At 46.9% G+C, this 23839-nt stretch overlaps 1 protein-coding gene across 11 annotated transcripts in view; it reads right to left on the bottom strand.

The window, feature by feature from the left end:
* Susd1 (sushi domain containing 1) overlaps positions 1 to 23839 on the bottom strand; it is a 123429-nt gene that overhangs the window by 25022 nt on the left and 74568 nt on the right. For 9 of the 11 annotated variants that reach the window (XR_013049141.1, XR_013049140.1, XM_076564286.1 and 6 more), the window contains exons 11-12: positions 10253 to 10344; positions 8687 to 8873 (exon numbers count right to left, since the gene is read on the bottom strand). The exons of the other annotated variants lie outside the window; for them this stretch is intronic. Coding sequence is in view for 7 of the 9 variants with exons in the window: in XM_076564286.1 (XP_076420401.1) it covers positions 8687 to 8873; positions 10253 to 10344 (279 nt within the window). In the remaining 2 variants the exon portion in view is untranslated. The remainder of the gene's footprint in view (positions 1 to 8686; positions 8874 to 10252; positions 10345 to 23839) is intronic. 11 annotated transcript variants of the gene reach the window in all.

Consider the following 23839-nt stretch of genomic DNA (forward strand, 5'->3'; position numbering starts at 1 on the left):
TCTGACCTGATCAGTGAGTGACTTGAAGAATGCCAGCCTGGATGATGCCAGTGCTTCTTTCTCATTTAAAGGTGATTGTCGGCCAGGGGACAAATAACTTGATGGGATTTGATGCAGGAAGAAAGATCTGTGTCGTTGATGTCATAGACTAATGACATCCACAGGATACCTCATTAACCTGTGGGGTCAAGTTGGGGGTCTCTAGGGGAAAGGTTCTGGGTATCTCCCTCTTCATCCCGTCCAAAATCTGAAATACAAATTCCACTGAGCTATTACACCAGTTTAAGTGTGTTAAACCTCTTTCTTGCGTTATGCTTAAAAACAATAGATCAATTTAAGAAACCAGTTAGTTTCTTAGTAGTAGCCCCTCCCCTTCCCATACAGTTCCTGTGGGGCTGTCACTCACGGTCCTCCAAACCCTATCTGTCCACCACACCCAGGACTATCAGGAAGAGTGATTCTTGTAACTTGGAGGGAAGACAGCACCCTGTTCTTACTCTTGGATCACAGCTTAAGTACCACATATGCCGGTAATGCCCATCTTTCCAGGTCTGTGTAAAAGACCTGAGACGAAAAGAAGGCGGAGCAGCTGAGCGATAGCGTCGGGGCCCTGACGGCCCATTTGGGGACCTTACTGTGCTTCAAGAGAGATGCCTTCCTTGACTTCCATCTGCGATCCAGCACATTCCACAGGCTTACACTGTTTGGAGCTGGCTCCTGTCATTTACAGCCCAAACAGCCTTGACTAACTTCAGAATGCTCCCAGCCACCCTCACATTCTGCTGAAGGGCAGAACACACAGCTGCCTGCCCATCGGAGGGAACCCTGGCACCAGGCCGGAAGTGGCTCTTCTGCGTTTGTGTGAGAACTACTGTGAATCTAGGCCCATCCCCGACCCCCTGGCTAACCAGCTGAGCTCTGGCAGTGGAGACAGGGGGAGAGGGCAGGCCTGGGTCCGATCCGAGGATCAGGAAATAAGGAGAGCTGAAGGAGATCTGGATCAGAAGTTCAGCGGAAGAGCAGAAGAGAGGGTGAACTGGAAAAGAGCAAAAGCCATTTGTCTCGGTAAGAAATGCTTCCAGTCTGAAGAGGGCCGGTAGGAGAGACACCAGAGAGGTAGGACATCATGGAGGACAGAGAATGGAGGACCATGGGCTGCTACGACAGCCGCTGAGTCACCCGGGATGTCACTCACCAGGGCGTGGAGAAAGTTTCCAAGTAGCTCATGTCTCTAGTGCTGAGCCTGACATATGTGTGGGCCTGTCAGAAAGGAAGCCAGAGATCCACACCAAACCTAGAGGTGCTTCTGGAGCCACCGTGACACAGCTCATATCCTCACCGCCCAGAGCCCCAGGAAGGGGACTCACTGGGAACAGGCCCTGCTTACAGGCAAGGCTTCACAAAACACCTCTGCTGAGGGCCTGTCTTCCTTTCGAGAGGAAGCCAGAGAGAGAGGTCAGGACACACCTGAGAAAGATGGCCGCAGAAGTGGGGGAGGAGAAGGATGCAGCCAGGGCAACAAGGCCCTTCATCCGAGACTCGGCCTCAGGCCTGCGTGCCCTCGCCAAGCGCTGGGGTGCTCTGTAGTGACAGTAAGGAAACTGCTGTCCCTTGTCTCACGATGCCTGTGATTCACCCCAACGGGAGAAACGGAGCATGTTTATCGCTCAACCTTCCTCATGCTCTTCTCAGGTGCTCCTCTGTTCTCCTCCAAGATAAATAATCCTCGCTCAGTTCATCGCCTGACTACCCTTTCAATCCATCCAGTTCCTTCCCACCCTCGAGAGCAGCAGCACTAAGCTCACTCGCCTTGTCTAGGGGAACAGCAGGAAGGCTGTCTCAGGCGCGTTCTGAGCACCTCGTGCAGGATGCCAGCTTGCAGTTTCACGGGTACCACCGCCCTCTGGCAGCCACTCAGCACACGATTTCCAGGTAGCTTTCTGGCTTGCTTGCACAAGGCCTTCCCGACTTGATCTATCCCACACTTTGCAATTCTTAAGAAACGCAGAAGCTTGGACCTCAGCATGCTGATTCTTGCCCCATTTCGAGGTGAAGTAACCCTGACTTCCTGCTCCGTTACCCAGAATTGTTCCTCGGTTCCAAAGTTGCTGTCCTGGGCAAATCTGCTCTCCTTTCCACGGTCCTTCAAACTCAGCAGAGTAAAACAAAACGGTCCTATCTGGGGTAGGAAACGCAGCCCTTCGCCATGGGTGCATGATACGGAAGCGGGAGCAGAGGCAGAAGCTTCCCATACCATTCAGAAGCTCCAGTAACCTCGATCCTCTGCTAGAAGCAAACCACTAAAGGATATCAGGGTTATCATGTGAGAAAACCTTGAAGAATCCAGAGAAAACTAAAGACAAAATTACAAACAGAAACAGTACAGGGAAGAGCATGCGATCCAGGAAAAACACAGTCCAACAAGCTGAGACGATAATACAGATACTGTTTCAAAGGCAAGTGAGAGGCGGCTTAGGTATCAAGGAGAAGAAAATTCCCATGTAGACTCAGCTTCATGTCTTAAGTCAGAACAGTCTAAATGAGCCCAGATCACTGCCAAGTTAAGAAAATACCAGAGAACAAAAATTATCCTAAATTTCAGACATGGGGGACATCTGTTTTTTGGTACCATTGGAGGACGAAACTTTAAGACATCAGTAGAATATGTTATATGAAATTTTCAAGTTTCTGTTTGGCTAGAGAGATGCTCAGTGGATATAAAGCTTTCCCCATTGCTTGAGGGTCTGAGTATGGATCCCTGACGTCCATGTAAACGCCAAGTGTGACAGTGTATCTATAACCTCAATGGTAGAGGCTGGGAGAAGTAATAAGACAGGAGGATCCCTGGAACTCACTGGCTAGCCAGTCTAGTCAAAATGCTGAGCTCAGGTTCTTCCTAAACATACATACATACATACATACATAATGTGGAGTACAATAGAGAAAGATGCACATCAACTTCTTGCCTCCATATTCAGATATGTACACATACACACACACACACACACACACACACACACACACACACACACACACATTCACCCATATATATATATACTATACACATGTTAAAATGTCTAAATGTCAAAAATAATGAAAAGAGCCAGGCGGTGGTGGTATACTCCTTTAATCCCAGCACTTGGGAGGCAGAGGCAGGCAGATCTCTGTGAGTTCAAGGCCAGCTTGGATTACAGAGTGAGTTCCAGGAAAGGCACAAAGCTACACAGAGAGAGCCTGTCTCAAAAAACCAAAAATAAAAAAATGAAAAGAATAAATTATCTTGATATGGAAAATGTATAGTATATATCTAAAGATTAATACTGCTAAAATAAACAAATCACTAAATCAATAAAAAGAAATGTTATAAATGCAAATGTATTAACATTTTTTTCACCTAAAACTAATGACAATGAATTTCTTTAAAAAGGAAATTTTACCTGTACCAAAAGTAAGCAAAGGTCCCAATTTTATAGTATAAGCATACGGGATTAAATCAAAACACAATTCTACTGCCTGAGAACTCGGTATAACGCTGCCTTCCTGAGATTTCTAGAACAAAAGTGTAGGAGGAAAAATGAACACACCTCTTTGCTAAACTTCAGGCATGGCTCCATGCAACCAAGATGTGCTCAACAGAAGTTCACAGAAACAAAGAAATGGGAATGTCCACCATAAGACATCAACACAAGGTCAGACCAGCCTTCCCAACCCACAGAGCTGTGAGGACCTGCCCCACCGTATACCTCTCAGCATTTTGCATAGGTATTTGTACATAACCAGTTAATAAATATTACCTGAATTCAAGTGTTGAGTTTCAGCATGGTCCTTCTACCATATCCATCACACCCACAGCAATTCTGGCTTTTAGGTTTCTGATCTAAGGAAACCTTCCCATGCACTTTTTTGTTTGTTTGTTTTGTTTTGTTTTGTTTTGTTTTTCTGAGACAGGGTTTTTCTGTAGCTCTGGCTGTCTTGGAACTTGCTTTGTAGACCAGGCTGGCCTTGAACTCAGAGATCTGCCTGCCTCTGCCTCCCAAGCGCTGGGACTAAAGGCGTCACCACTCCCAGCCTCATACACATTTTATATGGTTAAAATTTATGCAAGAAAGTGACCCAAGTAGCCCATTTCCTTCCACGGGGGCCGGGGGGGAGGTCATCGGGTCTCAATGAAGACTAACGGGAACTGAATGGTTTTAGTGAGTGGAGTGGAGAGTGGCCCATGCCCACTGAGCCATTTACTTTGGAGATCTGGGATAGAAAGTAGCTCGGATGTTTCATGGAATGGGACAAGGGCATGAGCTGCAGAAGCACTGGAGATTCTGGCCTGACCCAACACTGTGTCTCCAGGAATCAAACAGCTTATATTTATCAAAGACTTTGAAAGGAAAACAGATGAGTGAAAGCCAATCCTTATCCAGACCTCTAATGCAACTTTAGCTCCCCCTGACACCAGGTACCCAGGTGTCAAGATCCGTTGAGGTGCCCTGGAACTAGCTGGGGAGAATGGGGTCTTCACTGAGGACACAGGGTGCCAAACCTTTAAATAGTTGGTGGTCACCCAAAATGGAACAGAAGTCTGCAGGAGAAAAACTCAGGAGAAGTGGTCCTGATGATGCCTCCCCTCCCCGTGATGTCACTCAGCGATAAGAACAGGGGTTCCAGAGGCAGGGGCGGAGAGAACAGGAAGTCCTGGCTGTCTTCCTGCACATCTGCAAGAGCATCTTCTCTTTTTCTTACCACGAAGGCAAGCAGAGACAGGAAATTTCCCACGTGAGTTCCCAGCATTGGCACTGAAGTCAAACAGAGAAATGACTTCCACCCTTCCATCCCTTCCCCTTTTCTCCTCCGGCTTTCCGCATTCCAGAAGAAACAGCTGACTTCAAACAACAGCCATGTCACGTGGAACAACTGGACTTGATCATCACACCCACAAGTACACCTACTTTTGCCCCCCACTCCCCCCCCCCATCCACCACCACCACTTCTCTGGTTTCCTGCCTTGTCTCTACGAAAAGAAAAACTCCTTGGGGTCTACATCAAAGATGAAAGCTTGTTTGTTCTCCTCCCTGCCCTAAAGAGGAGCATGAATGAGCCTGTTCTGAAGAATGAGCCGCCTCGTGCAGCACAGGAGTCAGGAGCCAGAAGCTTCCCTTATCCCCTCTTCCCACCCCCCAGCCAGCATCCGCTCTCCTGCTTTCTCCTGCCTCTGGTCCCTACACTCCTCTTCATCTCCTCTGAGGTCAGCAATATATTTAAAGTTCTTGTTTTCATCGTTCCCATCAGTAAGATTTAGTTTAATGGGAGGCTCACGGAAGGGAAATTCCACCCGCTTTTCTTCTGGGAAAGCATCCGCTCTGTTTTCCAGACCCAAATCCTTAACCTAACACTTCTGGTAACATTTCCAAGTTCCTGGCTTTGCTGAAACAATGAATGCCACACACATCTGGAGGATCCTTTCACATCAACATACCAGGTTCTCTTTTCTCTCATTTCTATGGTACGAAAGGGGATTTTTTTTTCTCCCTCAACTCTTTATAAAGTCTTACCAATTTGAATTTTCATGCTTTAAAAAAAAAAAAAAAAACCTGCCAAGTCTAAAGCAAGGTCATATAACAGCCATGATCTCAATGTGCTAAAACTGGCTGCACTGCCCCAGTGAACTTGAACAGCTTGACAGTGCCCCCTGGTGGTCGTGAGCACAGATACAGGACACTTGAGTGACATTTAGCCTCAAAACAAAGCAAAAATACATAAATAAAGACAAAATACCTATAGCAAGTTGTTCTGTGACTTACACATATATCCCATGGCCAGCCCTCTCCTGGCTCCACACACAGAAAATAAAAATAATAAAGTGTAACTGAAATATTTTTAAAGCAGTAAAACCTGCCCAAGTATGACAAGGACCAGAGACGAGGACACGGAACATCTATTCTGCTCTATAAACATTCAATTGAGCATCACTTGTCTCTGGCACAAAATACTCAGAATTTCTCTTGAAATTAGACTTTATAATCTAACTCCTCAGCATCAATTACCCCCATTATTTGACAAACATGGATTTAATTGTGCTAAGTGTCATTTGTATTTGTTGAGGAATTCAATATAGAAACAACGGAAAAAAATTGTTTTCAAAAAACTCCACTTTTAGAGGGGGAGAAAGATAAGAAAACAGTTTTTAAGATCTGAAAAACAAGTTCTATGAAGAAATTCAATGAGGGTGAGTGGTAGAAAGTAATAGGGTAGGGGCTGGAGAGATGGCTCAGGGGTTAGGAGCACTGGTTGCTCTTCTAGAGGTGCTGAGTTCAATTCCCAGCACCCACATGGCAGCTCACAACCATCTATAACTGTAGTCCCATGGGATCCGATAGCCTCTTCTGGGGTGCAGATGTACACGCAGACAAAACACCCGTACACATAAGTAAAGAGATCTTCAAAAGAACGTAACAGGGTAGAGAGTGAGGAGGGTGTTTTTGAAAGGATGGTCAGGTGAAGCCCTCTAAGGGTGTTGTGGTTTAAATATGTCCCCCAGATATCATGTGCCAAAAGCCCACACATTAGCAGTATTTGAGAAGCAGGACTTTTGGGAGGTGATAGAGTTGTGAGGGCCTTGTCCTTACTACGGTGGGTTAATCCATTTATGGACTCACGGGTTACCGGGAGAGTTGGTCTGAATAAAACCCAGCTGTCTGGTTATGCTTTCTCTACCTCACCATGTGATACCCTCTGCCAGGCCATGGCCCAGCAGGAAGGTTCTCACCACCTCTGGCCAGATGCTGTCCTCCAGTCCGCCCTTTCCAACATCCAGAACAGTGGACTGAAGGAAACCATTCTTTGTAAATCACCCAATCTGCGGTCAGTTGTAGCAGCCGGGAGCAGAGTGAGACAAGGTGGCACCAATCACACCTGAGTGCTCATGGGAAATCACAGAGAGATCATGCCAATGGAAAAGCCTGGAGCAGGGACGATTCTCACCTCTTTAAGAAGAAGCAAGAAGGCGAAAGAGGGGGAGACAGCTAGTACCTGATGAGGAAGGAGATGGGGGGAGTTAAAGGAAGTGGTCCAGGGCTGGCGTACATGCTCTATGCTAAAAAAAAAAAAAAAAAAAAAAAAATGGATTCTAGTCCAGCTTTAGAACTCGCTGGAGACCTTTGAGCAAGCACCGTCACATTCTTACTGACCCCGTAGCTGCGAGGTGATCCTTTAAAAGCATGGTGAAAGCTAAGGTTACCGTTTGTGGCGGAGAGCGGCAGCCAGGAGTGAGAACAGGAAAATGGCTACACAAGCCAGGCGTGGTGGCGCATGCCGGTATGCAACCCTAACCCTTGGAAGGCTGAGGCAGGAGGACCACCTGATTGAAGCCAGCTTGGGCTACACAGAAAATATGATGGGAGGCTGAAGAGGGCAAAGTAGCTGGGGGGCAGGGGGGGGCTCATTGTTAAACAAGACACTGCAATACGGGCTTGGGAGCGTCGGGAATCATTCTGCACTGGATGGAAGCTGGCAAGGAGGGATGGGGTCATCGAGCACACACTGGAGGGGATGGCAGCTTTAGACAGGAACAGGGACACAAGGGAAGGCCATATATATGGAAGGAAGGTAGGAATGGAAGGGGTGAGAAATGAATCTCCACCTCAGCATTTTTCATTTCTCACTGAAACAAAAAGCAAGAAACGACATTTGGGCTGGAGGCCAGGGGTCAGGGCTCAAAGACTTGAAGACAGCAGGGATAAGTTAGCAGAAGGCGAATTGACTGGAGGTCTAAAGGGAGAAGGCTTAGTATACTCCCGGCACTAACCTGCCAGAAGGCAGTTGCTCCAGAATGCCAGTCTATTGATACATTCACTGTGTGAGTGTGTGCAAGTCACAGGGCAACTCATGGGACTGGCTCTGTCCTTCCACCGTGTGGGCTACGGGGACAAATGCCGGGCTCGGGCTTAGCGGCATGTACAGTGGAACCATCACCTTAGTTTTGGAGACAAGGTTTATCACTGAACCTGGAGCTCACTGATTCAGTTAGCTACCTGATCAGCAAGCCTTGGAGTCTGCCTGCCTGACTCCAGCCCTGAGTCACATGCCTGACATTCTATGCGAGTGACGGTCGTCCCCCCCCCTCCCCCCCCCCCCCCCCCCCGGTGCTTGTACAGTGAGCAGTTTGACCACTGAGCCATTTCACTACAATTAGAACACTAGTTTAATGTGTCACTAGAAAACAGCAACAAGAAATCTTTTCAGGTATGAAACGTCTTAGACTTGTTGGCTGCTGCTGCTGCTGCTGCTGCTGCTGCTGCTGCTGTTTGGTTTATTTGGGGGTTTGGCTCAGGCTGACCTCACACTTGCTATGAACTCCTGACTCTCGCCTCCAACTCCCAAATACTGACTGTGGGTATGAAGCGCCATGCCTCGCTGAAACGTTTTAAATGTTTCAAACACCCAGAAGGGACTTAACTCACAGGCTTACACCATTTCAATGTAATTGACATTTTGTTTCAGATAATTAAACAGTGCAGGCACAGCTGTCGGCCTCTTCAGACCCCTCTCCAATCCCACATCCTTCCTCCCGTCTCTTTCAAGCTTCTCTTTCAAGCTTCGTTTATCATGACAGAAAGCAACAGTATTCCTTATCTGGGCTACCAAGAGCTCTGCGGCAACTTCATGAACGCACATGCTGTTATTCAAGCTTTACCTGCTATCTGGGTTGTCAGGTGGATGACCACAGGAAGGGCTGAAGACAGAGCCTGCAGGCTGACATTGTAGTTGGTACCTGGATGCAGGTCCAGGCATATCTCAGGGGCCTGGCTGCTGCTGGTGGTATTAAAGACTATTTCCAGAACAAATGCCTTCTGATACCATCTCTGGCCCCAAATGTGGAACTGAAAGATAAAAAGCTCACAGGGTGAATCATCGGCTTGAAGGTTCTGAATGCCTCGAGACCTACACGGTTACCAGTTTTCTCCCCACTCCCTTCTTCATCCCCTCTCTCCTTTAGAGTTTTTTTTTTTCAAGAAGTAAATGCAACAATAATCTAATAAAGTCAATTTTCAACACTATACATATTTTGTACATGTGGTGATTACAATACCATGAGGATAACACATATATTTTATAGTAAAAGTACACAAACTGATCGTTTTGGCTGATAGCTGGAATTGCAACCCTCAGGAGACTTGATTTATTTATATTTTTATATTTTATTTATGTGTGTGGGGAGTAGGTGGGTGTACCTCTGTGCAGGTGTCCACAGAGGCCAAAAGAGGACACTGAATCCCCTGGAGTGGGGATCACAAGCAGGTGTGAGCTTGTGTGGGTACTGGGAACCCAACTCTGGGCTGCTGCAGGAGCAGCAGACACTCTTGAGTAGTTTATGCCATGCTGGTCTACAAAGGCCAGCCTAAGAGACACAGTAAAACTGTCTCAAAAATAAGATGAAAGAGCAAAGCTCAGAGGCCCCTATACAGGCAGCTTGCTCTTTTTCATCCTTGCACAGACAGTGTGGAAGCCTGCCAGCAAAACCACGGAAGCATGGCCAAAGAACATTTTCCTGGAGAGAAAATCAGGAATCTAACCAGGCACAGCCTGATTAGGGAGCTCCTTTTCGGGACATCCCAGTAGCTGAAGCTGGAGACCTTTCTCTTCCCATGACCACCTTTCACTCAGTTATCACCTAGCTTCAGAGATTGCCTTTGACTGTCGGGGCAGCACACATAGACCCTGGGCTCTGCACAGACACCAGTGTGCTCAAAGATAACTGGACTCCTACCAGAGCCTCTGCCTGGGTATTGACTCTGCACCAGGATACGCAACTTGAGAAACGTTCACGATTTCTTACCACCCCCAAGGAGTCTGTCTGCAGACAAACATTGGAAGTGGCCGTCAATGCTTCTTACTCAGTCTTCACGACATCTGCTGCCAACGGCAGCCGCAACATATTTTTCAGTCTTGTAGATCTAAAATTTCTTTTTAGATTTATTTATTTTTATTTTATATGTATGAGTGTTTTATCTACATGTATGCATATGTACGTGTGCATGCCTGGTGCCCGCAGAGGTCAGAAAAGGGTAGTGAATTTTCTGGAAATGGAGTTATAGATGATTGGGAGCTGCCATGAGGGCGTTGGGAATTGAACTTGGGTCCTCTGAAAGAGCAGTTGGGCCATCTCTTAACTGCCGAGCCATCCCAACAGCCCTAGATAGGTTTTAAGCCTTCCACGTAGTACCCATATCTGCAAGTAAGATAAATTTTAGAAACTTACTAAATACATCTCTTCTACACTGGCTGACTTCAGGCTTGTCCATCTCAGGCAGGTTTCATTATATATTGAAATATTAGTGATGGTCTGTTTTGCTGCAGAGGGAAAAAAAGAACTGAATTTATACTGTATGGGGAAAAAACCCACAAACCCACTAACTTTTCATTGAAATATTTCCTAGGAAAGCATTTACATAGGATGAGTTCAGCAGTATTTTGATTCAGAAGTCAGTGGCAGCAGTTTTCAAAAGACACCAAGTCCGTGTTTAAGTGAATGAGTCCTGGGGAAGATTTAAGAACCAAAGATACCCAGTCAGAAAATCCCTCTTAAAATACTTAGGCTAGTCACTGTCAACCCCCTGGGTTTACTAGGCTTAAGTTAGAACTCACTGCCCTGGGCTTTGGGAATCAATGGGCATCTGTTTGAAATTCTGCACTAAAGGGAACATTTCAGCTGGAGAATCACTCTCTGAGGAACTGAAAACTGCCATCTTAAGCAGCCTGGCTTTTTGTGAAAAAGTGAGGTTCCCCTGACTTGTATTTCCACACCATGTTCTCGAAATCTGCTCATTTTCATGCTCATGGATCTAAATGCCAAAACACAACCTTAAACAATTTGTTCCAAAAGCACAGCTACCGGACCACCTTACTTACTGCCAACCCTGACAGCAAAGGTGGCTACAACTATTCCCCAGCCCGGAAATAACATAGCTGAAATGCTAGGCATGTCATAGGAACACTGCAGTGACTACAATTAAAAGACAACTCCCAAGGCACCTGAAAGGAAAGTCCCATGGGAAGCAGGGCTATCCTGAGCAAACCTCCGACCCGACAGGTGTCTATGAATGAAGCTGAGTTGGTAGATGTGACCCTCCTGTGTGGGCTGAGCATGTTTACAATGAGAAAACTTGCTCCACACGTCACAACCTCACTTCAGATGCTGCAAGACAGCAAGGGAGGAAGAACCTCGGGTCTGGGGGATACAACCCCACTGCTCGGTTACTGAGAGGTGGTAGGAGAGAGTAGGAACAGGGACCCAAGAGACCTAAGTCTCTGGACACTTCAAAGTGCAAATAATATTTAATGCTATTATTTTTTGTTATTAATGTTATTGCTTATTCTGTTTTGTGGGACTAGGGTTCGACCTGGGGCCTCACACTTGCTAGCAAGCATCCTTCTGCTGAGCGACACGCCCAGTTAAAAATGCCAGCATGAACAATACTAGCCCACCAGTGTGAGATCACACAAAAAGTAGACTGGTTTCCAGTTCCGTGTAACTAGATGATTCACAGTGCCGAAGCTGTACAGAGGATGGCAAACCAATACCAGACAGTCTGTGCTAAACTCACCAGCTAATACACACACAGGGGATGGCAAACCAACACCAATCTGTGCCAAACTCAAACTCACTGGCTGATACACACACAGGGGATGGCAAACCAACACCAGTCTGTGCCAAACTCACTGGCTGACACACACACAGGGGACAAAGCAGCAAACGGGGCTGGAGAGACGATGGTTCGGCAGTCAGAGCGCTAGCTGCTCCTGCAGAGGACCCGGACTCAGGTACCAGCGTCCACAGCGTCGCTCACAAACATCCGTAACTCCTGTCCCAGGAAATCCAATCCCCGCTTCTGACCTCCATGCACACTGCTCACACACATGGCACACATACACACGTGCAGGTGCACAAGACTCATACATGTAAGATTTTAATTTAACTGTATTGAGATAGGGCTCACTCTGTAGACCAGGCTGGGCTGGAACTCATAGAGATCCACCTGCCTCTGCCTTCTAACTACTGGGATTAAAGGTGCATACCATCACACCCAGCCTTTTTATTTTTTATTTTTGAGTAAAATTGTATGTACATATCAGCACATAGAAGTGGGTAGTAGTTCACACACACACACACACACACACACACACACACACACACACACACACAAATTATGACGAAGAAAAAATTTATTCCCAGAATACACACTCATGATTGGAAAAGCTATTAGTGGAATAAAAGAGACTGCGTGGTCACTTTCATATTCATAATGGCTACTACATTTAAATATATTCCTGACTTAAATCTTGGTTCACAGGGACTCAACTTCTCAGAAGCCCTTTTGCGTAATCACGTTTATTAGAATTTACCATGCTCAGTGGTAAAATAATTAAGCAATTTCTTGTAAAATTACCAACAATACAAGGATGTCTGGTCTCAAGGCTATTATTTGGTATTAGTCAGGACATTCTAGACAAGAAACAAGAAAACAATGAGGTATGAATGCCAAGATGAAATCGGGAAAGGGGCCCAACAGCCAGTAAGTCTCGGGGAACGAAGAGCACACCCACTGCCTGGAGACAATAGAGAGACAAGATTGCAGGACCTCGGCAAAGTGCATTCAGATAGATGGACCGGGGAGCAAGCCATTTTCTTCCCGTGTACAAGAAAAGCATGATTGTCTGGGTGATGCCCTAAGATGCACAACCTCAGCCCCTGAGACGATGGCTGTATGACCTACAAGGGGTGATTGAGACAAGGAGATTAGCCTGGATTATCCAGACAGGCTCAATGGAATAGCCAGGATCGCTACAAAACAGGATTAGAGTTAAGGAAAGGGGATGTAAAGCTGGGGGTGGGAGGTGGGGCAGAGAATGGCTCAGTCAGTCACAGTCAGGCTGTGAAGACATGAGAGTCTGAGTCTGGATCCCCAGCACCCACATAAAAGGCCAGGTGAGTGCATCTGTAACCTCATCCCTGGGTGGGCGGATCCCTGTGGCTCATTCAGCCAGTCCAGCTGAATTAGTGAGCTCCAGGTTCAGTGAGAGACTCCGAGTCAAGAAACGAAGGTGGAGAGTGACTGAGGAAGACACTTGATGACGACCTCTGACCTCTACATGCATGGGCATGCACAGGCGCACACACATCTCACCAGAAGGCAGGAAAAGGGGTGAAGGCGGCAGGGGGGAGATGAAAAGAAGGAGGAGGAGGAGGACTGGAGGGAGGACGGTACGGGGGCATTCTCTTGGAATCCTGTGCTTCAAGGCTGAGGCAGAGCAGCTGGACTATGCAGGGAGGCCCTGTGAGTGACAGAATGCTGCAGAGAGCAAAGTGGCGGAAGGTGGGGCCACGAGCTGGAGTCGACACATAAGCAGACTCGAAACACTCAGAGTGAGGAGACAGGGTCTCCCGTCGGCCCCTTACAGGCACGTGGGCTGTCCACACGTCGGCTGCAGTGCCTGACCTCCGCGACTCTGTGACAGTCGACCTGTGCCGTTTTAAGACACCGGGTTCTCAGTGATATAGGAAACTAGTGCAAATAACAAAATACAAAACTGAAAAGACCCGACTGAAGTGATAACAACTCCAAGCAGCCTAAGAGAAATCTAACAGAATTATCAAAAAAAAAAAAAAAAGTCAGCCGGGTGTGGTAGCACAGGCCTTTTTAATCCCAGCACTCTGAGTTCGAGGCCAGCCTGCTCTGCAGAGTGCATTCTAGGACAGCCAGAGCTACACAGAGAAAACCTGTCTTGAAAAACAAAAACGTAGAAGCAGAGGGAGAGGAAGAGGAGGGAGAAACATAAAAAGTTGGTAAAGGATATAAAAGAAAACAATGCATAGAGAAACGTCATGAACGGAAAGAGTGAAGAAACCACGGGGTGAAATAGAACCAGCAGAAGCCAGCTTGGCACGAAATAGAACCAGCAGAAGCCAGCTGGCACACTCAACAAACAGAAAACGATCACTGCTCAATTTATTTGGGGGGATTAATGAGAAAAAGCAAATGGTGTGTGTGGGGGGGGTGGCAATCAACTGACAAGGGACATGGCCAGACACAATAAAACTATAAGGGCTGAACATCCAGCACCCGGGTCAGACAGTTCACAACACCTAAAACTCCAGACACAGGGGAATCCAGCAACCTCTCTGCCTCTGAGGGCACTGCATTCACACGTACATACCCACATACAAACACATAATCACGAATAAAGTAAGTCTTAAACGAAAAATACAGCATTACCTCTCCATGTTCTTTGTGATGGTCCCAGCAAGAGATCTTTCTTAAATAGATATTTTTCCTAGTTCGCTTATCTACCATAGATGTGTTCTCTTTACTGTTTTTCCATGCTTCATACTTTAAAAAGGGTACCCGCCCCCCTTTAAAAAGCAATCTTTGTGGGTTTGTGGGAGGTTTTGCCCCTCTAGGAGTGGGATCTGCCATGATCAGAATGCTGGAGTAATGAAATATTCTATTGTTAGTAAAGGAACAAATAAACTAATCAATGGGAAGGAAGGGCAGAATCAATCAGTAGGCCTAGCCACTCGGGGGACCTTAGAGATGAGAAAACAGCACTTCAAATCAGTGGCCAAGCAATAGTAGATTTCTACCTGGATATAATCAGAAAAAGATGTTCTCAACTGGAGCAAAACTTAAATTTAAAATACACTATAAAATATATAAAAGAATTAATAGTTCTATAGTCCTAGGTAGGAAAGACACACTAAGAAACAAAAACTAATTTTAAAATGATTTTTCTTGTGTGTGTGTGTGTGTGCTGCCTGCATGCATGTTTGTGCGCATACGTGCCTGGTGTTTGTGGAGGTCAGAAGAGGGTGCTGGATCCCCTGGGACTGGAGCTACAGATGGTCGTGAGCCACCATACGGGTGCTGGGGACCAGACCTGGGTCTGCTGAAATACTAGCCAAGTGCTCTGAAGCCCTGAGATATCTCTCCAGCCCCTAAATATTAATTAAAGAATTCTTTGACTAAAGGAAGTTAACTTTTCTGTGTGGCGAAAGATATAATAGCCAAATTTGAAAGGTAAGTCACAAACGAGGGTGGCAGTGGGGTTGAACAAAAAGTGGCCGCCCTAAAGTCTGAATCTGAAATGACTCCCACGGGCTCCCGTTCTGAACAGTAATCCCCCAGCTGTTGGTGATATGGGGGTGGGGGGTGCTACCAAGCTCTTAAAAACTGCCTGGCTAGGCACGGAGATGCAGTCCTTTCATCTCAGCAGAGGCAGGGGGATCTCTGCAGCCGGTCTACAGAGTGAGTTCCAGGACAGCCAGGGCTACACAGAGAAACCCTGTCTCGAAAAACCAACCAGCCAACCAACCAACCAACCAACCAGAAACCGGCTGCCGAAGGAGGCCACAAGAGACGGATCTGTGTGAACTGTAGCCTGGCCCCGCCTTCCACCTGTTCCCTGCTCTAGTCCAACCACCTCCACGTGAACAGCTGCCCCCACAAGGTCCACCATGGCTGCGGCTCTGCCATGCCCGCTCCACCAGGAGGAACAGAAACTTCGGGAACCATAAGCCAAAAAAAAAAAAGCCATTCAGAGCAGGTGTTTGGTGACAGGCACACACCAAAGTGTCTACCACAGCCTGACAGCCGGAACACTGACCACAGCAACAGCACAGAGATGGGAGAAAAGAGAAAAGGCGACTCCCAGGGCAAGTCCAACAGGCCTTTCAACAACAACAAAGTTCCCAGTAAGATAAAGGAAGGGGCGGAACATGGCTCAGCATCAGAGAGCCACTGCCGAGCCATATGCAAGGTTCCGGGCTCAGTCCCCAGCACCCAGTGAAAGCGGTTGTTGTTTACGGGACTCTCAAACACTAAGGATGGTCATATACGATGTCAGCAAAAACGTTTTCCTAGCAAGCTTCCATTGACTGTTAGTATGCGTGTAACCGGCACCGTCTCTGTAAAGGTGATTCAAAATTGAGGTGGGACTCAATGTTACAGAGCCATGGGGCCCTCTAAGTATGCGGACACCAGCCATATCTCATCAAATTTAAGATAACATTCTTTTATGAGACACCAGAATCTTGTATATTACTAAAAAAGAAAAACTTCTACCCAGTGAACAATGATGATTGTTTCCTTATCTTACCAAACTATGCTGCTTGAAAGAGCTTTTTCAGACCCCTGTAAACACTAAATTTGTATCATGTTATAAACAAAAATGTCTCGTATTGGCTATCTAAGATTTCTCACTGTTTAATTGCAGGAGCAGTGTCTGTACTGGGTGAAAGTGGGGGGTGTACCCACGTGTGTGGAGGCCAGAGGAGGACTTCAGGCGTCTTGCTCTATCAGTTTCCACCATATTCTCCTGACAAAGGGTCCCTCACTGAACCCACACCTACGCTGGCAGCCAACAAGCCCCAGTGACACCCCTGTCTTGGCCCTGGCCCCCACCATGGTTATGAGCATGCACATGAGTGTGCTGGCTGTTTATATGGCTTCTGCAGACTTGAACTCTGGCCCTCACACCTGCACAGTGTGGCAGCTGGAATGACACTATCTCCCATTGGTCCCCTGTTGGTGGTGTGTGCTATTTGGAAAGGTTCCGGTGGGGCGGCAGCAGCCTGCCAATTCTAGTCTGCTCTCCCTGCTTCCAGCTTGCTTTGGAAGATGTGAGCTCTGAGCTTCCTGCTCCAGCTACCACGCCTGCACCTTACTGCTATGGCTCCCCCTGTCCTCTCCCCCCACTTCCCCCACCTCACCCCACCCCCTCTGATAGACTCTTATCCCTCTGGATCTGTAGCCCAAATAAACTCTTTCTTCCATAGCTGCCTTGTTATGGTGTTTTCTCACAGCAACAGAAAAGCAGCTAATACACAGTGCCCTAGTTAGGGCTTCTGCTGCTGCAGTGGAACACCACGACCAGAAAGCAAACTGGGGAGGTATGTGATGACTCTTCTCGGTTGTCAACTTGACTACATCTGGAATGAACTACAATCAAGAAATGGAGGGCACACCCGTGAGAGACTTTTGCTTAGTTTGAAGTAGGTGAATTCACCTCTCGTCTGGACCTTTGAGGTAGGAAGACACACACTTTGATCTGGATCTTAAGGTAGGAAGACACAAGTCTTTAATTAAGATCATGAGGTGGGAAGACACACCTCTAATCTGGGCCACACCTTCTGCAGGAAGCCTATGTAAGGACATGGAAGAAGGAAGCTTGTGCTCTTTGCCGGCTTGTTCTCACCTTGCTGGCAAGTCCATTCCTTCACTGGCATTAGAGCCTTCTTCTTTGGGATTCATAGCCTGCCACTGTTGGATTAGTTGGACCATAGACTTTAAGTGGTTCTAATAAATCACACACATACACACACACACACACACACACACACACACACACACACACACACACACACATATATTCATTCTATAAGTCCTGCTACTCTAGAGAACCCTGACTAATATAGGAGAACGGATTTATTTGTCTTACACTTCCAGATCACTGTTCATCATCAAAGGAAGTCAGGGCAGGATCTCAAACAGGGCAGGAACCTGGAGCCAAGAGCTGATGTAGAGGCCATGGAGGGGTGCTGCTTACTGGCTTGTTCCCCATGACTTGCTCATCCTGCTTTCTTATAGAACAGAGACCACCTGCCCAGGGGTGGCCCTACCCACAGTGGGCTGGGTCCTCCCCCATGAATCACTAATTAAGAAAACACCCACAGGCTTATCTGCCTGTATCTTATAGAGGGTCCCTCCTCTCTGATGACTCTAGTTCGTGTCAAGTTGACATAAAACTGGCCAGGACACACAGCAAGCACTCTTACCTGCTGAGCCATTGACATCAACCCAGATCATGCAATATCCTTATTTGTATTATCTAGAGTTTCAGTGAGGGGCCCTTCCTAACGTCTGTCCTTCCATCCTTCCTTCTTCTTTCCTTTCTCCCTCTAGCCTTTCTTCTGTGTGTATGTGCGTGTGTGCATGTGTGCATGAGTGCATGCGTGTACGTGTGCATGTGTGCGCGCATGTGTTACTGAGGATGGAGCCCAGGGTCTTCTGTGAAGCATGCAACCACTCTATGACGGAGCTATAGTCCCAGCCCAGTATTTCTTCCAAGTGCACCCCACATTTCCAGCCTCTCCTGTGAGCCCCTGACAGCCATTCTGATGCTGACACTTGATGCCACACCCTGATGTTGTTTCCATGGTCTTCTGTATGGAGTGTGTTTTGTCTCAGTGTCAAACCACTCTGAAAAATTTCTAAAATAGCAATGAAACTCAAGATACAAACATCACTAATGACTGTAACTAAATACATTAAATGACACTGTAAACAGCTGATAACCCTAAGTAAGGACCAGTTCGAGGTGCACATGGGCAAAGACAAGTTCACAGCAGATAGACACCTGACTGTAGGCAACTCTAAAAATTCATAGATGTCAAAATGTGAAAATAAAGATCTTAAAATCAGTAAGACATACTACACACTTGCATATTAACAGAAGTGTTTCCTGAAAGGAGAAAATTCAATATCCTTCAATAATATGCAAGTTAATAAATTAGCACACTTTAACACGAACTGGTAAGAAAGTATGCCTATAAGAATACCGCAAGGACAAAAAAAATTAAGAAATAAAGAAGCCAGATGCTCCTTCACCGTCTGCTACTGGAAACACTGTGCACATGCCTCTTGCTCGTACAAACCTCCCGTCCCTGGCCATCCCTCCATCCTCCCTTTCCCCACCCACTGGGCCAATCTACTCTAGAATAATGGAGCTGAAAAACCAGACCTGCAAGAATGTCTCACCGAAAGGAAGACCTGGCTCTCAGTCCAGCAGGCTCTTTGGGACTTGGCTTTCTTTCACACTGTGGGAGAGCGACTCTGGGGAATTCAGGCATTCCTCCTTCAGCTCAGCAGAACCCCACAAACTTAGAAACAGCACTTTATACACTGAATTGTAGATCTTTGTCAGTGGTCCTTATTAATCTGGGAGCTCTGGGGTCGGGGAGGGGTGGGATTCTGTCACCCTTGTGTTCCCATAGAGGAGGAGAGCGGCAGGCAGTCTTGGTCATTTAAATGAAGCCATCAGCAACAAGGAGGCCTCAAGCAGCTGACATTAGCCCGGTGGAACAACGGAAGTGCTAGAAAACTGACTTCCTCCCTGGTGATGGCTAATGCTCATACTCAACCTGACAGGAACTGGCCTAGAGACCAGCCCGAGGGACTGACGGAGCTACTGGGCATGCCTGTGAGGGACTGTTGATTAGGTTAGCTGGTAGGGGAAGACCATCTCAACTAGAGACAGGACCACTCGATGGGTGGGGTCCCTGCATGGTATAACATGGAGACCGTGGACAGACTGGCAGCGACGTGTGTTCACCGCCCTCTGCTGATGGACTGTGGTGGGAAGGGTCCAGCTGCTCCAAGCCTCTACCGCCTTGGACTGTCCATGGTGGACTGTCCCCTTCTCCTGGAGCCAGATTAAACCCTTCCTCCCTTAAATCACCTTTGACCGAGTGTTTTGTCATGGCAACAGCAACAGAAATTAACACACGATCTTAATTTTACTTAGGAGAGGAGTCACTTTTTATGTAAGTGTAACAAAAATATAATGGGGCAAATAACAAATATCATTAGATAAAATTAAGTAATGCTTAACATTTTACAGACACAGTGTGTCACATACGGACTGGTTTTCCATGTGAATTAACCCATGCAAGTGCTCATCACAAACTCACCACGTAAGTACCTCACTCCCTCAGTCACAGCTAAGGTAACTAAGGCACAAACAGGTTAAGTAACTTATTCAAATACATAGAGCTGGCAGAGCTGAGATTTGAATTTAGACAATCTGGTTCCAGAGGAACGCTGGCCAAACCACCTGAAATCAATCATGGGAATCCAGAAAGAAGAAAACTTACGTAAAAGGAGGCAATATATGGACTACAGAAAAGGGGGGGTTCAAGGTAGAAAAAAATTGAACCAGTAAGACACAGAGATAAAAAGTCAGTGCTTAGCCAGGCAGTGGTGGCATGCACCTTTAATCCCAGCACTCAGGAGGCAGAGCCAGGTGGATCTCTGTGAGTTCGAGGCCAGCCTGGGCTACAGAGCGAGTTCCAGGAAAGGTGCAAAGTTACACAGAGAAACCCTGTCTCAAAAACAACAACAACAACAACAAAAATCAGTGCTTAAGAACATATTGTAGAGTTCTAATAAGTCCAAGGAAAACCACGGTCCCTTCAGTCTGAATCTCTCTACATATTCTCCAAAATATTCTTCAGTCACAAGGAGGAGCAGATAAAACAACATAAAAAGCGATGCTGTTGGGGCTGGGAACATGGCTCAGTGGGTAAAGTGTGTGTGTGCTGAGCAGGCATGAGGCACTGAGTTCATGTCCCCAGAACCCATGTAAAAGCCAGGAACTGTAGCTTGTATCTGTAGCTCCAAGGGGGGAGGTGGGGGTGGGAGGTGGGGGTGGGGGTGGGGAGGTGGGGGTGGGGATGGGGAGGGTGGATACTAAAGACTGGTGGAAACAGTGAGCCCCAGTTTCAGTGAGAGACCCTGTCTCAAAAAACAAGGTAGAGAGTGACAAACACATTCACACCCGCCTCTGGGCTGTACACATGCACACACGTGTGAACACACTGCCGTGCACACACAGATGCATACAGCGCAAACACACACCCACAGCCCTCATTCTAACTGGAAAGCAGAGCGAACACAACAAGCTTAAATAGAAAAAGAAGCACGAACTCCCAGCCGGGTTCTCTCCACTTCCTACCAGCAGAGAGCCGTGGGGGGGGGGGGGGGGGAGCAGGCAGGCGGGGGCAAGGAGCTAGAGTCCTTCACAGCAAAAGAAATGCCACTTTCACCCTGAAATCATGGGACAAGAGACCAGTCACCAGAGCGCTGGCTGCGGAGGGAGGCTATGACATGGGAAGGAGCGGGGAGCGGCTGAGGAGGTCACCGCTCCTGGAGAGAAAAGGCGAAGAAGAAAGAAGCGTGTGCACGTGGCCTTGGAGTCGAAGGGTTGAGAGGAAGAAACACGAACTTTAGTGCAAGATCCCACGTACCGGAAGAACCCTAAACTAGAACAGATGATTCATGCTCGACCAAAGCGCAAAACCCCAAAGAACCCTTTACGGCGGCTGCACTTCGGCCCAGGCCTGAAGAGGGCGCTCTTCGCCTGGCTAAGCTCTGAATTCAGCCGCCTCTGCAGCCATCGACTGGACAGGCAGGAGCAGTCTGTTCAAAAACAAGCTTTTATGACCTAAACCCGGCAGCCTGGACGAGCTATCTTTAAAACCCACAAACGAGGAAAAAGAATACACAATAAATAATCATTTGCGGCTGTGGAGAGGATCTCGCCAGTCAGGAAATCAAAGCTCGGAACAGAAATAGACAAAGTAGGAAGGAAATGAAACAGAAGTGACCGAATCCAGGAAATTGATGGTAAAAGGGACAAGATGGCGCTGGGAATAAGAGCTGAATTTCTTGATGTCTATGAAAGAATGGATTTGAATAAAATTTAATAAAAAGTAATAGAGACATTTTAAAAATAAAATGAGATTTTTCTTTTCAAGACAGCGTCTGAGTATGTAGCCCTGGCTGGCCTGGAACTCACTCTAGACCAGGATGGCCTCAGACTCACAGAGATCTACCTGCCTCTGCCTCCAAGAGCTGAAATGAAAGGCTTGGCCTAAAATGAGATTTTTTTTTTTAAAGCACAAAAGGTCAAAACTGAAGTGGCTGAAATGAAGTACAGGTAAAAGGTCCAAGATATACATAACTAGGGTCTCTGAAGTGGGGAGGAAAACATTGAGACGAATTAATATTTAAAAGCATAATTAAAGATAATCTTACAAAAAACAAAACGTACTTGAATATAAATATCAAAATGATACTCCAGGTACCTAAGAAAGCTGAATCAAAATGGCCTCAAAACCTACCCAAATACAATGATCACATTTTAACAATAAAGAAAAAATCCGCAGGCTCTCCACTCAAACAATCAAAAAAGATGGAGGGTTAAGTGAATCACTTCTGAGTGAAATGAAAAGATTATACATTTCTACAGTTTCATTCCCTGGAAAGAATGTCAGCTCCTAACCTCTTTTAATGTTTCTAAATTTTTGTCAAGCTTATTCTAGAAATAGTTTAACACATATAAACATGTACATCCCTGCTGGAGAGAGTGAGGGGACAGGCATGTTCTTAAACACACACGGCGTGGTCTTTAGGAACCTGGAAGTCAGTGAATTACTTTCCCAATGCAGACTCCTGGGGTGACCACGGATATTCATATCCAAGCCCCTGATGTTCAACATCGCAAAGGGCAGCTCCATTGCTCAAGTGTGCTAAGGGTGACCACTTCCCTGCCACGCTCCTCCCACAAAGGAAAAGACAATTCCTCACTCGTTCACCCTCAAGGGACAGTAAACACACGACCTGCCGGACAGGAAGCTACCATTCCTCGGGTCACACTTCCTACTGCACAGAGTTCCTGTGTCACAGGCCACTGAGTAAACAAGATGCAGATTGCTGATGTCTGCAGCCTGTGGTATTTCATGTAGCCCTAGCCTCCAAGAAGTGGGTAATAGGTTATCTGCCCACAGCAATCCCTCTGCTGTTCAGCCCAAGGCGAACATATCACGTCATGAGTCTGTGTTGAGGGTCATCCTGGGAATTGCCCAGAACAGAAAGGATGATGTTTTGTCTATTAATCCTGTGCGATCCCACGTGGAAAGGAAGATTAAGACTTGGTTTCTCGCTACAAAATGTGAATACACTGACTGGACAAAGACAAAGATCAGAGCTGCCTCAGCGAGGTCTCTAAATCAGGAACGCAGAAACAGAGGAAGTGGGTATTCGATCATAAGGAAAAATACATGATCGGGCCAATTTTAGTACACTAGCTTCCTGGAATGAATATTTTAGTTACTCCCCTCCCTCCCTTCTTCCCTCCCTCCCTCCCTCCCTGTCTTCTTCCTTGTGTCTCTGCCTGCATGGACCGTGTAATTGACCAGAAGTGGCTAAGTTGCATGTGGCTAAAACAACACCATCCAAGATGTGGACAGGCAGAATCAGCAGGGCAGAGTTTGCTGGAAATTGGACTCTGGGTGCACACCTGTACCTTCTGACTTGGAACTCCTGGGACAGAGCCTGTGACCCTGTGCTTTAATAATTCTCCTGTGATCCCAAGCTTGCCCACTCGTGAGATAAACAGTGAGTGCACTCGTGTCTTGAGAACTGCAGTTTCCTAAGTACAAAAGCCAAACCATCTGCCCGCCCCCTACCCACTAGGAGCAAAAGTGAACCAGAAACAGAGGTCCTGAGAAGATGGGGGCAGGCTCATCATCCTGCTGCTTCCTTCAAAGGGGCAGCCTCTTTCCCTGGATGTCCCGAAATACGACCATTAAACCCAAAGAATTAAAGAAATGGTGGGAGGGGCCTGGCAGTGTGGCTCAGTAGGGCACACTTGCCTCCTTGTGCAGGGTGCTGGGTGGGTGGGTTCTCTAGGGAAAAGAAGAAAGGAGAGGGAGGAAGGGGAAGGGAGAGACCTTGTGTCCCTCAGCACTAGCTGGGAGCTCTGTGGTTAACACGGCTGGCCTCTATGTGGCTTCCAGGAAAGTCCACAAAGGAAGAGTTTCCAAGGAGCCTGTGTGTCAAAAGACCGCGACTCTGAGTCAGGTTGTTGGAAATATGATAACAAAAAAATCCAAGAGTCTAGTGAACACAAAGCAGTTCTTAATATATCGTTCTGTAGAAAAGACAAAAAAAAAAAAAAAAATGGCCAAATCACTGATTCTGTCCTCTTCTCCTATAGTCTGGAACTTGCA

This window comes from Peromyscus maniculatus, chromosome 2 (assembly GCF_049852395.1).
Source record: "Peromyscus maniculatus bairdii isolate BWxNUB_F1_BW_parent chromosome 2, HU_Pman_BW_mat_3.1, whole genome shotgun sequence".
NCBI classification, from domain to species: Eukaryota; Metazoa; Chordata; class Mammalia; order Rodentia; family Cricetidae; genus Peromyscus; species Peromyscus maniculatus.